Source organism: Anas platyrhynchos, chromosome 12 (genome assembly GCF_047663525.1).
Source record: "Anas platyrhynchos isolate ZD024472 breed Pekin duck chromosome 12, IASCAAS_PekinDuck_T2T, whole genome shotgun sequence".
Lineage (NCBI taxonomy): Eukaryota > Metazoa > Chordata > Aves > Anseriformes > Anatidae > Anas > Anas platyrhynchos.
The window spans coordinates 17305191-17321050 of NC_092598.1; the positions used below are offsets into that span (position 1 = coordinate 17305191).

General features: G+C 38.5%; 1 protein-coding gene and 1 long non-coding RNA gene across 4 annotated transcripts in view; one reads left to right on the forward strand and one right to left on the reverse strand.

Annotated features, from left to right (window-relative positions):
• Nucleotides 1-3059: 3059 nt before the first annotated feature.
• On the forward strand, nt 3060-14490 carry SNX20 (sorting nexin 20). Its single transcript, XM_005021572.6, has 4 exons — nt 3060-3199; nt 5244-5422; nt 7020-7171; nt 9744-14490. Exons 2-4 carry the CDS (start codon nt 5257-5259, stop codon nt 10410-10412), a joined length of 987 nt encoding a protein of 328 aa, XP_005021629.1. The 5' UTR covers nt 3060-3199; nt 5244-5256; the 3' UTR covers nt 10413-14490.
• The window catches only part of LOC110353083 (uncharacterized), a 28931-nt gene continuing 16746 nt past the window's right edge, over nt 3676-15860 (reverse strand). For 2 of the 3 annotated variants that reach the window (XR_002403102.4, XR_002403099.4), the window contains exon 4: nt 3676-3965. This is a non-coding gene — a long non-coding RNA (uncharacterized lncRNA). The remainder of the gene's footprint in view (nt 3966-15860) is intronic. The other variant, XR_005268924.2, reaches the window with a different exon arrangement.

Consider the following 15860-nt stretch of genomic DNA (forward strand, 5'->3'; position numbering starts at 1 on the left):
TAGTTGTGTGGTAAAAGAGGACTTGGGTAAATATATTAGGTATTTCTGCCTCCCCTTGCTTTGTTTTGTTTCATTACCAACAGTTCTAATTAATGATTTAGTAAAATAAATAAGGATTAGTTACATAGGTTGGAGCCTGAGAGTGAAAAGCCGTACGGGCCCTAGGAGGGAGCCTGAAGCTGTATTTCATAGGGCTGAAGCTGAAGAGGATTTTGTAACAGAAAGACTACAGCCACATTCTCTTACTTGAATAGGAGCCTGCTATACCCATTACAGCAGGACAAACCTGGCAGTAAACTGCAGCTTGGGCATAACTTTGGTTTATCGCATCATTTCCCAAGCTGATACCAGCTTTGTGTTCTGTGATTGAATGTTTTTTCTGTCTGGGTTTGCGTAGTCTATCACATTGGGAAAACGTTAACTGCCCAAATCAAGGCAGGATGTTTTACACTGCTGTAGACGTCCCTTCTGGTTCTTAAACCATCAAAAGCATGAATGCTGGTCTTGGGATACAAGCATCCTTAATGTGGCACCACAAGACTTGCTCATCTGGTGGCTAATTAGCAAGTTTTAGACATAAGCTTCCGGGGAACTCTTCGTAAAATGGGACCTTCCATCTTAGATATGTATGGAGGACATAACTCGTATGACAACCACTTTTATGCACTGCAGTGTTACGATTTTAACCTTGCCTAGCTCCTGTGTTACTGCAGAGCATTCTTTTTCCATATCGCTCGGTAAATGTGTCTTAATGCTGTGCTCTTTATGTATACCAGACAAAGTCAGTGCCTGCACAGAATACAAACTCTGAGTAAGCCACTGCATGAAAACCCCTTTTCCATCACTGAATGTGACAGAATACGCTTTTTCATAAACGTTTGCCATCATTTTATGAATAGTTAAATAAAATGATGGTGTAAGTGCACTTTCCCATCTCAGAACAGTATGCTGCCATTGTGAAAAATCCCCTTTTCTGCTGCTTAACCCTTTACTCGGTATTTGACTGCTGGAAGTGAAACTAAAAATATGAAGAGAAAGATATTCATTATACATTCTGCTAGCAAACACCACTGTATGTTGTATTTTTTTGTTTTGTTTTTGTTTTTTTTTTTAGGTGCTAATCAAGTAGACATAAGAAAAGTAAAATACTGCCAGACTAACAACAGTTGGTCCAGGTAAAGGCTTGGGGCTGTCTGGACAAAACCTGAGCAGATGGGAGCAGGATGGGGAGGAGCAGCCAGGGAGGCCCGCAATGGCTATCACAGCTCCCGAGCATGAGGCCAGCAGTAGCCCTGAGGATGTTCCCTTACCACCAGTTCAGGATCTGCCTGTACCTGCCACAGCTGGCTCTTCTGAGGTAGACAGAATTCCCACAGAACACCCTCGATTTGTAAACTGTTCCATATCAGTCAGCCATGTTCATAATAGATTTCACTTTTTTTTTTTTTTTTTTAATCATCCAGGTTAATTTGACTAGAAGGTGCTTATTCTGAAATAATTGAACACAGAGGTCATTCATCATGTACTGAAAAATACACTTTCCTCTTTTCCTTCAGCTTTATCAAGAGCAGGACAATAGCACTAAGCATCACAAAATAATACATTGCTTTTTGGCAACACATAAATTAGCGGATTCAGAATTCAAAGCTCAAATACATCTGTGAACTGTCAGCAGGGGTGAAATGCACTGAAATCCCCCTTGGTTTTTGTTCACAATTGTAACCAAACCCATAAATCTAACTTTAAAGGAATAAGACTTGAGCCAGAAGCCCATGCCTTGTCTACACTTGAAAGAGTTGGCTGGTACAGCTACACCTTAGAGCTGTATTGGCAAGCACAGATTTCTTTTCTGGTGTAACTTAAATCACTTTCCGCATGGAACATGCTAAATGGGCTAAAGGACTCTGCCAATATAACGGCATCTATGCTAGGGGTCTTGCCAGTATGGCTGTAGCTGCATGGGAGTGATTTTTCATCGTTCTGACAGCTATTTTGGCAACACTTCTACATTTAGACAGAGTCCAAGTTAAAGTTGGCATTGTTCTACATTGAAAATAAAGCAGAAGAGAGGCATTGGCAGTTTATGGCCCTGGTTTTATATTATTTGAAATTGTTGTTCTAAAGGAATGTGTGGGGCAGGATCCATGTGGTCCTTTGGACGTTTGCCTCCCACATTAGTGCTGCATTAAAATGTCCTGGTTTTTTTCAGTGAGTGAGCTTTGGCAACCAGGAAAATTACATTACTAAAAAAGAGTGTCCATACTATTTACCCCAGAAATAGCTATCCTGGTGTTTTAAAGCAAATTTCCAAAGTGAAGTGAACCACAAAAGGAAGCATCTGGGCCAATGGACATGTGGATTAATGCATCATTCTTCTTCACTTTGTCCTCAGCTCAACAAAGAATTTAAGTACAGGATTAATTTTAGGCACACACATAAGTCCATTTCAAGTTTAGTCGTCATGTCAAATATGATAATGCTCCTTTTTGAACTTCAATTAAGCAGATATTTGAAATTAATCGTATGTTTAAGCACTGTGCAGAATCAGGATTTCTGTCAGAAGGGCAATTTTACATAGAACGAGGCTATTTATTGTGGTACCATCTGCATTTTCTTTCCTGAATTGGATGCTATGGTTGTATTTTAAAGATGTCCTACAGGGCATATTTTTCCACATAAGTGCATTTACATATTTGACTCTTTTTCTCATCTCTTATTTGATAAGTGTGGGTTTGTTTTTTTCTTTGGTCTTTTTTTTTTGGGGGGGGGGAGGAATGGTGGGAGGATGGTCAGAAATCCACGTGGACAAGTTTTCATTGATTTTGTAATTGCATTTACTGTTGAGCTCTTTCCTCTCCCGCTTTGTGTTTGCGTGTGTAATACTGACATTTGGGTTTGCAAAAGTGCCCTTGTGGCTGGAGCTGCATCACTGCATCTTGTCTGCAGACAGCAGCCAGGCTGTTCGAAGCAGATAGGAAATTACATGTGTAATCAGTCAGCACCGAAGCAGTGAGCCAATTGGATGAGGAAGTCTGATTTAATCAAGACTTCTTCCTTCCTTTTTGTAAAACACAGAATGTGCCTGCTAGAAGCACACACAGACATATTTTTCTGCATTTTGAAAATGCAAAGCAGGCCGCTCATGACTTCGTACAGACTACCCACGCACCACAACTAAAATCTCCTTGGCAGTTCCCAGGTGAGTTTTCTGTGCACTTTGGCTTCTGCTGATACTTATAACTCAGTCTGAGTGACATTTACTCTGATACAGAGCAGGAGTGCCTGGCCAAAGTAAAATTGTGTCATTTATCGCAGGTTTCCTTATGTTGTTCTGGACTTTTTTTATATGCAAAAATAAATAGTCTCTTAGTTAAAATTTAACTTTCCCAACTAAAAGTCACTGTAAAGTGTTATGAAGCATGGATAATTTTCAATGCAGATACGTGAAGACTTGTATATTACACCATTCACTTCTGCATCACTCTATATGCAAGTATGTTGTATTGCTCAGATAAATCATGTTTTAAAGTGATATTTATATATGCATACACACAGATATTTATGTATATAAAGTTTATAGATATATAAAGATACATTTATTGAATATAAATGCAACTTTGCTTATTAGGTTATGCCAACTCACAACTAAGAAAAACGTCCTTATTTAAATTTGGCTATTTTCAGATGCCTCATTTAATCTGGTATTTTGAGATTACATTCAAAAAAATATTTGAAAGTTTACAGTCTTGGGATAAACTGTCACAAATATCAAAAGGGATAAGCAGATAGAAATAATCGGCCACTCTCACTGTTCAGAAAGGACATCTTGGAAAGTAATAGAAGAACGGTGAAAACTTTTACTCCTTGGTCCAAAGTTCAAAACTATGGGCTTCTATGATGCTCTTCATAATGAGGATGATGATGTATATGTTCTTGTTTATCCAAGCCAGGCAAAGGAAAGGCTGCTGTTAGAGGAAAGCACTTCCATTATTTCCAGTGAGGAAAGTAATTGCTTTTCTTTTTACAGCCTTGTAGTTTGCCAGAAATCAATAGCTGTGCTAAAGGAGTTTCCCCACCTCTGTAACTGGCATTGCATAACTGTGTGGTAGACAAGCGGTGACAAAATGATATGTAGTAACACCTCTGTCCTAAACCCCCTCATTACTTAATAACCTCTCCTTGGGCATTATTTCTACATTTAGGGCAGGGAGAGTTGAACTTTTTTAGAGTAGGATTTTCACCCATTGGATAAACTGTAAGCAACACCTCTCATGGTAACTAACTGAACACAGCACCCTGGCAAAGTGGTTAGGATGTTCTTAAAACTTTCTAAACTGCTGGTAGAATGCAATGACGTTAGAAGTATTTTTTTTTTTTTTTTCATAAAACGTATATCTTAAGGAGACATTTATGTGGCAGAATAGCCAATCCAGTCTATGGAGTAGTAGATTGATTTAAGCATTTCATAAGCACATGGCAAAATATCAGTCCTAGCAGAACAGACTTACAAATCTACTACAAGTGCAGTGTATGGACTAAAAGAAGTAAAGGAAGACTGCTTGTGCATAATAATTAGAAACCTCAGTTTGCCTTCCACCTAGCCATTGTCAAACTCAGTTGTTTCTCTCACAGTACAGTGACAAGTCTCTCTGGAGAGAACTTGAAACTGTGAAATAAAACAAAAATATTATGCTGTTTCAGATAGCGCCTTGTTTTGCCTTATAGGCCAACACAGTAATTAAGAACAGATGGTAAGTTCTGGAGTCTTGAGAATGGTAATTTCCAGCAGTATAAGAGAGCCAGGCTGCTAGTTATACTGATAATCTCCCAGATTTGAGTCCACATGAACTAGTACTTGTGAGGTGTGGGGCAAAAAAGATATATATATAATAAATCAGATTTCAAGAGAAAAAATCAGCTCCCACTGAAGTTTATGGCAAAATTCTCATAGGTAACTAAGGAGCTATGCACCTAATCCTATTTAACATAACTTACCGTGATTTTCATGTTTGATTTTACTCTGCCAAAAAATGTCCAAGTACTTTCAGTGGTAATATTAATAAGAATAGTTCTTCAGTGGTAACTATGTATATATTTCTATTTATTACTTTAGTTTTCATAAAACTACTGTGCCCTCACACATGTTCACAGAAAGCGATGAGCAAGCCAACGAAAAAGATAACCAGACTAGAACCTCTAAAGGCATGCTACTAAGAAATGTCCTATTTTTTGTAATCTTTCAGTGACAGCTTTACAATGGAAGAAGACACACACTGCACAGCAGAAAGGGGGCTGTTGGAAGCTGTGAGCAGGATTACTATGTTTTCTACCACTGCTTCTCCTGATGAAGAACAAAATCAACCTAAAGCTGAAATTTCTTGTCAAGTGAGCAAAGAAAACCCAAAAAAAGATGATCTCCAAGGTTGATGCTATCCTTTCATTTTATTTCTCATGTAGTTATTGACCACTTGTATAAAAACTTCACTTTATTTACTACAATAGTCCAAATTTACATTGCCTACTCCACTGAAAATAACCCTTGATTAAACTTGTAATAGTACTGTAGCAATAGCAAAACAGATGCACTTCTTGATACACACACACACAGTTTTCCTTCTAAATCTCTTGTACCTGAAATTTATTCCAGAATAAATTTACACACCCGAGACCAAAATAATGCTCATCAGATGGCCTGTCTTGGGAGCACTCTTTCTGTACATCACAAAATCTGAATTTCTTGGCAGTATCATCAAGGACACCAAGAACTTGATTGAAACTAATCTCAAGCAGTAGTTTCTCACATGCCCAACGAAGAGGCAGCATTGGACTTCTACTATCCCTAAGATTACTGTCACACTATTTAATAAAATGTTAAATATAATTCATAATATATACAATTTCATCAAGATTTTCAGCCTACAAAGCTATCATAAACAGCACCTCTCTCTCAAGAAATAACGTTATTACAGAGATTGAGCCAATCACTGAAGGCCTTGATATTTAGAACTGTATGACCAAACAATTAACAACATGTAAAAGTGGGGCTACTGATGGAGTACTACAGTGCTTTTACATTCCTGTTTCTGCATCAAGCAGTTATCCTCCCATTCACTTCCATTGTCTGCATGTTGCAGGCTGACTTCAGCTGACTGTGTTGACGGAGACATTACTGATAGGAAACTGAGACTGCTGTGCCCACTACTCCATTTCTTTTACCCACTTTGTTAGGCTGTATGCCACTTGACGAAAACTGTTGTCGCTATATTTCAAAGGCAGAGAAATCACCCTTCTGAAAAGTTTCATCAAATTCCCCTGTAAGCAAACCAGCCAAGCTTCATTTTTACATATGCATATACGGTGGGGATTTTGTGTCTGTGTATGTGACTGTGCGTGGAGGAAGGAAGGGAGGTGCACATACAGATATCACTGTGGCATCACTTCAGCTACCAAAGAAAAGAGGATGTGACAATTCCTCCCTCAGCTAAGCTGGTTATCTGAGTTTCTTCTTTAAGGTTAGGACATTCATGTTTCTCAGCTTTCACCTGTTACTGCACAGTCCCGATATTTGAATATGGTCAGTATTTAAATATATGTCTGAATTTGCATCTGCATTGTATTATCTCATCCTCTGAGCAAGGAAGAAGGCTGGAGAAGCATTTGATTCAAAACACTGAGTCAGAGGGTTTTAGGCCTACTGGGCCTCAGCTGGAATGCTGAGGCCTACCTCCTGCCCGCATGGCACCTGAGGCTACATCCTAGACATACAATACTTCTTGTCAATATTTTTCCATAATAAGTTAAATTTATATTCTGCAGCCAATGTAGTGTCTTTCAAATTTCAGATCACAACAGCTTTCCTTAGAGAACCTGGAGCAGTCTTTATTAGCAGTGGAATCATTCTTTAGGTTTTGCTGTTATGGCAACAGAAATTCTAAGCTCTGCTTTCACAATAAACATGTAGAAGTCTTCTTTTCAAATACAAAGGTTATAATCTGAAATATTTTATATATTGGTTTTAGATTCTAATGCATCCCTAAGTCCCAACTCTTCAATGACCACTAAGGAGCTTCAGGAATACTGGAGGAATGAAAAAAGCCAGTGCATACAGGTCAAACTCCTGTTTGAAATCCCATCAACCAGAATTGTAGAGCACCACTTATCTAAATATGTGGTAAGTGAAAAAATTAATATGTAAGAAGATCATTAATTTTTATTCACTCTACAGGGGTCTACACAGCACACAGCATGAAGGCCTCACTGATGGCCAGGTTCTGCAAGCTGTGATCATACTGAGTAGAGCCTGTTCTCACTGTTCATAAGGGCATAGCTGGTGGTATCTGCCCCTAAAAAAACAAACAAACAAACAAACGACAAAAAAAATCACCCTCTGACAATCAGTTCATAAAACCTGCAGCAGTGGGAAAGCAATATCAAGTCAATTAGTTGCTTGAGTATCCTTTACACCCAGAGGCTTGTCAACATTAAAGAAATTCACACAAGTACAAAAATATCAATGCAGTTACACTGGCACTGAGCTAGACTGCTGTAACAGCTGCATGGTATTTATATAACCTCCACATCAGAGATTTATGTTAGCACAAGTGCAAAATTCTTTGATGTAGACAAAATTTAAGACATCCTCCAGCTAGATCTCTTCTGGGATTGTTCCCCTTCCCTACCTAGAGCTCCATTAGATGGAATATTTCTGTCATATTTTTAAGGTGAAGCATAAGTATGAGGGACAGGAACAAGAGAATGGGTTGGATTTTCATACCTTTTCTCACAGCACTGAGACTTAGGGGTTTTTTATTATTATTATTTCTGATTTTGCTCTTGGACTTCTGGAGGACTGATCTAGAGCAAGTCTTCTTCAATGCTTGTCAGTGAAATTCAGATAGGGTTGTTTTCCTCATTTGCAACAATCTCTGAGATCTGCAGATGAAAAATGCTAACAGTCATACTGGTGACACTGATCCTGGGTGGTGCAGCTCGGTAGAATTTAAAGCAGGTTCTAGAGATTGTCCAAATATTTTGTTGCACATTATACACACCTATTTTGATGCTACTGTCTTACACACCCTCAAGAGTATCCAAGTTATTGAATAATTAAAAAATATTTTAGTACAGCTGTATGAGGACCAGGTTATCAGTTGGCGTAAGTGCAAGTAGTTAAACCTAGTTGTTAAGTCACAAGCCTAGGCAAAATAATTTACATTACAACAAAATTGAGCCAATTTGAATGACAGTTTAATTAAATGGTATTTCTTCTCTTTCTCATGCACACTACACTCACACAAGAAGTACATGTAAATTATTCACTTAGCTGCCCTTTATAAAATGATAACTTACGATTGCTTTGGATATGCATCAAGAGTATATACACTTTTCAGCAGGGATCACGGCAAAATATAGCAAAACGTCACAGTGCTTAGAAATGAAAAGAGATCAGAGGAGTCAGATCAAATTTAGAAACCTTTCAAGAAATGCCTGTAAAGATCATTTATGAAGATTAATACAGAGAATTTCTCTGTAAGGAAAATCAAGGAAGAGCATCAGAATGACACTAGTGCTAGTACTAGTTTGCACCCTTCTATACCAGCACAGAAAACAATTGGTGTGTGTAAAACTGCTCCAGCTCTTGTATAATTCAGTGGGAAGTTGAATGTGAACATCCAAAAGCCAGCAAGGTCAACAGTCCATGCCCTTAGCTGGTGCAGAATGACACAGCAAAGCAGTGGAGCTCCACTGGTTTATTCATATTAGGTATTTGGCCCTTCTTCAACATTATGGTGCTTGGATCAGGCCCAAAGGAGACTGTATCTGTACAACACAGCTCTCAAGTTTATTTTGCAGCTATTTTGCTAATATCACATTTATTATAGTCATTTTCTTTTCGAGGCCAGAAAAGAGCTGAGGAAGATGGACTTTTGAGAACTGTTAATGTGGGACAGCATTGCTGTTAATGAAGGATTTTGTCTAACAAACACAGATTTTTGTAGAAATGTCACCTTTTTGCAGTATTTATATATGCCAAGAAAGTTTGAACAGGATTTGAACAGGACAATGATTTAAAGGGGAAATGAGACTTTGGATTTGCTCCATCTTATTTTTGCATACACCAAATGTTACTGCCAAATATTCCCTCTTCTTTCACAGCATTAATAAGGCCCCCAAATCCTAGAAATGTCTGATACAAACATAATTTCTGTGTATTACCACCAATGGAAAATACATTAAGTTCAATATTAAGTCTGGGATATCCATTCAGTTCACTGACGATGATTGATTGCAGCAGCCATGGCTATTAGAAGCAAGCATAGCTACAGAAATGCTCTGTAAGTGATTTTATGTGCTTCAGTCTGCTAGTTCACCATTGTCAGCACTTTGCAGGATGGGATCCATTAGTACTTTGTTTATCTACAACTCATTTACATGCAAAGGCTAAGTATGGTGCCAAAGTCCAAAACAGCTGGAGGGGGGAATTGTTGCTTTGATGGCTACAGATCTCAAAGATCAGCCCTACACTGAGCATACTCTGTAATCCTAGCCAGTGATTAATTTAGAAACTGCACAACAATCCCAAAGAATATACAGGATTATATGCATGAAAGTGGTGAAGGAAGGTTTCAGCTGGTGGAATATACAATCACAATCTCCTCAAAGCAGTAACAGACCCAAAACGTGGCTGCACTGGGGCTAGGATGGTCCTTCTCATTTTTGTTTTTCTTTTTTGTTGTGTTTAGATGTATAAAATCATAATTTTGCAGACAGGAAGCTTTGACAGCAACAAGTCTGTAATTGAACGGCGTTATTCAGATTTTGAGAAACTGCACAGAAATCTTCTGGAGGACTTTAGTGAAGAATTGGAAGATGTGACCTTTCCCAAAAAAGCCTTAACAGGGAACTTCACAGAAGAAATAATCAATGAGAGAAAACTAGCCTTTAAGGACTACCTGAGGCGTCTTTATTCTATGAAATATATCCGAAGATCAAAAAAATTTATTGACTTTTTAACAAAGCCAGAGCTTCAGGAAGCATACGGCTGCCTGCGAGGTGGCCACTACACCAAAGCTTTGGAAATCCTTTTAGAAGTCATTGGTCTGCAGGAGAGGCTGACGAGAGGCAACCCTGTCTCAATTGTCCCTACTCTCTGTGCTATTGTGGTGTGCCACAAGGACCTGGACAACCCAGCAAGTGCCTTTGAATATGGAGAAAAAGCTCTATCACGCCTTCAGGTACATAACAGTCACAAGTATTATATTCCCCTGTTAGAAGCAATGATAACTTTGGCATATGAACTTGGAAAGGATTTTTTGTCTTTGCAAGAGAAACTGGAAGAATGGAAGGCAAAAAAAGATCCCGTACGAGTTTTTACCCTGAAAGAACTTGCAGTTCGGGAGTATGTACAATGAATACAAGACATAATTTAATTAAATAGCAAAGCTGCCTGCTCTTTTTCCTGAACACAGTAACTTGAAAGAGTAATAACTGGAAATTACCTGTTAGGGTAACATAACTTTAAACTAGTAGAACAAATATATATATGTCAACATTAGCATACGTTTGAAAATGTTATATTTACTCTACAGATCTGAGAAGCACCTAAGCTTAAGACTTCTGGAAAGAAATTTGTAACTAAAAGTCATTTATAATTTGCTTATTTTGACAATATTTTGAACATAGCCCACTTTGTATGCATGGATAGCTAGAATAGGAAAATGCAATGAATAAAGCACTTAAGAATCTGCAGAATCAGAGGCATTGCTTGCTCTTGGGGAAATTACTTCCTTTCAAGAAGAAAAATATGTAAAGGACACATTTTCAGACACCAAATGTTGTTTTTTACTCTTCCAGCTGAAGCCCAGTCAAACAACATTTTGCGATTTCTGAGAATGCTGAGGTTGGTCCTGTTCCTACTGAAGTCACCTTCTTTGGGGGGAGGAACTGGGGGAAGGTATGCAACCAACTTTGGTAGGAGTAAAAAAAAAAAAAAAAAAATACAAGTGATGGTCATGCCATCAGAGGTGAGAGAATATGCTTCATTTTCCTTTTGTAGCTGACACAGTTTTATGACTTGCATTGAAGGCATATTCTTGTCTGAGGCAATTTTTAAGAATAGCTCTGATCTGAGTAAAAAATTCATACCACATGCCATGCATAGACAGTGGAAAGGAACCACTGAAGGGTGCTGCTGAGGAGAACATCTGGCTAATATAATGGTAGCATTTAATTCTGATTATCAAGCTGTGGGACACATGATTAATGAGCAATCTATCCTAAGCACATGCTTCTCTGTTGTCTTTCAGAGGTTTATGTAAATTGGACTTTGCCTTAGTTTTACAGCCTGGTACACCATACAACTATCATTTTGGTGGCTCTTCAATATCACATCTAATTCTTTGATGAACCCAATCCACATATATGAATACTACACTTAGCTTGGCCCTAACACTCTTGTGAAAGCTTCCTAACAAATGGAAAAGCCTGTGTTTACCTGCTTCTGTCATTCTCAAAACTTTTCCCATATGCTGGTAATAATCTGGTAAATTAATTGTTAGAAATATTGTAATTAACAGGTCATGCTAGCATGGGTCATTATTTTCTGCAGAATGTAGTCCACTGAGTATTTCAAGGCCTGTGCTCCAGCTAGAAATACTACATGCACCACAGCTGCATTGTTTATGAATTAAGAATAGCTGTATTAAATTGCCTCCCAGACATATAAAAGAATCAGCCGTTTGAAAATGCGTTCAACCTGAAAAACATTACTGTGCATTGTTACAAGGTGAATGGCTTGGAAAAAATACAGAATCATAGCAGGGTCTAGAGTGGAAAGTTAATATTTTAAGTAGGTATTAACAGCTAGGCATTAAACTCAAAATATGTGGATTATAATATTTGACATATAATTTTATTTTTTTCTAGTAATATTAAAAGTAAGAGAATTAAGAGTAATTAGGAGACTTAAGGACTAATCTTCCCACAGCACACCATATTGCAGGACAGTCAAAATGGACCAACGGTAACACTTTCTTCTAGGATCACATCTCAATCATTGACAAAGCAGTGACAAAAGAAGCATGCCTGCAGCCTGCACCATGCTCAGGCAGCTTGGAGTTAAGGCAGAAAGGAAGCATGGCCATGACGCTGCTCCACTTCCACAGTAGTTTGTGGTGAAAGACCAGAACAATAGGGAAACAATTTTCCCCCTTTTGTTCCCTCCCCTCATTGTGTGCAACATCCCAGGCACAGCTGCCTTGGATTCTCCTCAGGTTCCTGTGAGACTGTGTAAATAGCTAATTGTGTCCACAGACCCTTGTCCTACAGCTGACTACAAGATTAGTGGGTCCATAAGTATATGCTGGCTAGCAAAGACAAGTACCAGGAAAGCAGCACATCAGAGAGATCTTCCTTAACCTTTACTTGTGGTGATGCTGCAACTTTCCATCTCTGAAGGATTAAGTGATCCAAAGCTGACCAATTTTTGTTGGCATGGCAGTACACATTAAGAATATGGAGGTGGTGCGATTTGGCAAAGAGAAAATTTTACATCATCTAAAAGGCACTAAAATAAACTTTGCCAAAAAAAAAAAACTATTTTGGTGGTAAAAGCCAAATTCCTTCTGAGAATGCTTTTCCATATAATATATTAGCAGAGTTATATCAGCAAAATGCTCCTAGAACAAGTCGCTTTGTCCCTATCCACCTAAAGACAGATGTTATTCTCCTCTTTGTATTGTAGGGATAATGAACAAAAAAAATACAAGAATGGCGCAAAGAAAGAGCAATGCGCCTGTTGTATAGTTTCCCTATACTGAACTTTTTTGATGCAGAGCCCTTTCAGTGCATCTGGGGCAACCCCTTAGCCACACTCAGCTTTTTATCATTCCTCAGAATCCACCTTCAGAGCAACCCAAGAAGAACACACCTTGCTTAAAGGCCTGATTGCAATTTCATCTGCACTGAGACTTCCTCAGAAAGGAAAGTTAGTATGGCGATGGCAGCGAACAGGAACCCAAGGGGCCTGGATTCCACAGACTTCTTTTGAACTTTGCTCAAGTAACTTAACCTCTATTTCCTCATTCAGTACTTCCCCGCTAAAGTTTCCTCAACCAGGTTTTCAGTGGTCACTGAATAAAGAAGCTGTGAAACTTGACCAAATAAGTTAAGACTAATGTTTAGCTTAGAAACACGCATTAAGATGGAGGCAGTTTTGATTTATACAAGACATTTCATTTCTTGAAGATATTCTTGGAACAGAAGAGAATTTAAGAGGCAGTAAATTGTCAAACCTGGATGATTATTGTTGATTGCATAGTTTCTTACTAATACTGTCTTATTTTAGAATCAGACATTACTTTCCTTATACATTAGAGAAGGTACAAAAGCCTCTATTTACCACAGTGAGGAGATTCTGCCTCATCAGGTCCACAAGGAATCAAACGGTTCTGATTTCAGAGCTACGTACACTCAGAAACTGGTCAGACGTGCCGAAAGAATTCGGTTTTCATTTACTTACATTTCAAAAAGTCAATTTCTCCTTCTTTTTTTTTTTTTGGTTGTTTTGTTTTCACTTAAGTAATGGTAATGGCACCTCTGCTCCCATACTGACCCTTCTATCTTCTACTTGGAATGACAGCCTGAAAGGACCAGGTTCCCTCTGCATGTACATGTGACAGTCTTCCACAATTAAAAACATGTAGCCAGGAAAGCAGGTGCCCTCTTCTATAAAGCTATGCTTTAGCTCTATTTTATCAGTATATTCCAATATATCATCATTACCATTTTACAGCTTGGGAAATGCCGGTACAAATGAGAAAAGTAAATTTCTCAAAGTCTCATACAGTGGTCTAGATTGTTTGGAGAGATAGTTAAGCATCGCTGGCTTTACAGCTTTGCAAAATAGAGACACACCACAGTTCTATGTTATTAAGTTCATCTTGCATGGTCAACCACAACAAAGCTTTATTTTTGCCTGATATCAGATACATGAGACAGTTGTGCACGATGTCTGTGGAAGGAAAAATACTTGAATAAACCTGTCATATACATTTGAAGAAGTAATAAGTGAATACAGAAAATATTTGATCTGCTATTTTTCATGAAAATACCAAGAAAGAAAGCCTTGTATAAGAGGCTTTTAGAATATATTAAAAATTTCTAAAAAAAAAAAATATCATTTTTCATGAGGAGGAACAGAAAAATATATTCAAATGCATTTTCCAGTTTTAAGCAATTCTTAGAACTGCATTATTTCTTTCCCCTGCTCCTGTACTCTAAGCTAGAAGAACCAGACAGGCACTACAGAGTACCATAGATATTAACAATCCAATATTATCCACTTTCCTCAACATTCAGCATACACAAACAGCACACAATACATCCGAGCTTTCCCATGCAATCTTACTCTTCTCGTTGACACTTAGCTCTGAAGCATACAGAAGATAACATGCAAGTATAAATTTAAATATTTTTTTTTTCCAAAAGAAAAGGTCAAAAAACAAAACAAAAAAAAAAAAAAAGAAAAAGAAAATGTTGTCCAACCAACATCTGCCTAGCATGTTTAACAAACCACAGGCTGCATACACACAAGCTAGAAGAAAATTTAAATAAAATCTGGGCAGATCATCTCCAAGAGTCCATGGAGAGTTGTACTACAATCTATTGAGCTTTGCCCCATTTCCATATCAATTATTATATCATTTGGGACATTAAGTAGATAATGCTGTTTACACAACTTTCTAAAATAACTAAAGAAGCCCATGAGGATGCCTAGTTACTTATGAAACATATGCAGACAAGATGCTCTCTGTGCAATGCAGCATCTTGTTTACAGGGAATCCTGTGATCTTTATCACATACTTGTTATTAACTGCTGTTATCTGCTGCATCACTGGAGGATAATATTTGCTTTCCTGAATCTTAATAAGGCTAAATATATTATTGGATTCAACAGATATATACAAGCAGCATGGGAGTCCAGTTCAGGACACAATCTAGAAAGGTTTTGTGCTCAGACAGCTGCTGAGCAAGTCAAATCAAGAATGTTTATTTTCTGATGAGATCAAAGGTGGGAGCAAGACGTGTTGAAAACCTAAACACAGTTGTAATGGTATAAAATACCGAATGTCAACTCCCATCTGAATGAGGTGAGAATCCCAAAGAACCAACCTGTTTGCATTAAGATCATATTACAACATATGCTCATCACACTTTGTATTTGCTGTATATACGGATACACAAGGCACTAATTTCATGTCAGAGCAGTGAGAGAGTAACTACACTGAAATTCCCCACTAAAATTTCAGTGTAACTACACTGAAATTTCCTCTTCTACACTGAAGTTCCCCCTGTACTCGTCTCTGGTGAGGCCACACCTTGAGTTCTGTGTTCAGTTTTGGGCCCCTCGCTACAAGAAGGACATGGAGGTGCTTGAGCGGGTCCAGAGAAGGGCGACGAAGCTGGTGAGGGGTCTGGAGAACAAGTCCTAGGAGGAGCGGCTGAAGGAGCTGGGCTTGTTCAGCCTGCAGAAAAGGAGGCTCAGGGGCGACCTTATTGCTCTCTACAGATACCTTAAAGGAGGCTGTAGTGAGGTGGGGGTTGGCCTGTTCTGCCACGTGCCTGGTGACAGGACGAGGGGGAATGGGCTAAAGTTGCGCCAGGGGAGTTTTAGGTTAGATGTTAGGAAGAGCTTCTTTACTGAAAGGGTTGTTAGGCATTGGAACAGGCTGCCCAGGGAGGTGGTGGAGTCACCATCCCTGGAAGTCTTCAAAAGACGTTTAGATGTAGAGCTTAGGGATATGGTTTAGTGGGGACTGTTAGTGTTAGGTCAGAGGTTGGGCTTGATCTTGAGGTCTCTT

What these genes read in the sequence shown, in the direction of transcription:
- SNX20 (XM_005021572.6), top strand. Translation starts at nt 5,257, where the DNA reads ATGGAAGAAGACACACACTGCACAGCAGAAAGGGGGCTGTTGGAAGCT. An exon ending in AAAAAAAGATGATCTCCAAG is followed by an intron (nt 5,423 to 7,019) that starts GTTGATGCTATC and finishes TATTGGTTTTAG; the next exon opens with ATTCTAATGCATCCCTAAGT. An exon ending in ACCACTTATCTAAATATGTG is followed by an intron (nt 7,172 to 9,743) that starts GTAAGTGAAAAA and finishes TGTTGTGTTTAG; the next exon opens with ATGTATAAAATCATAATTTT.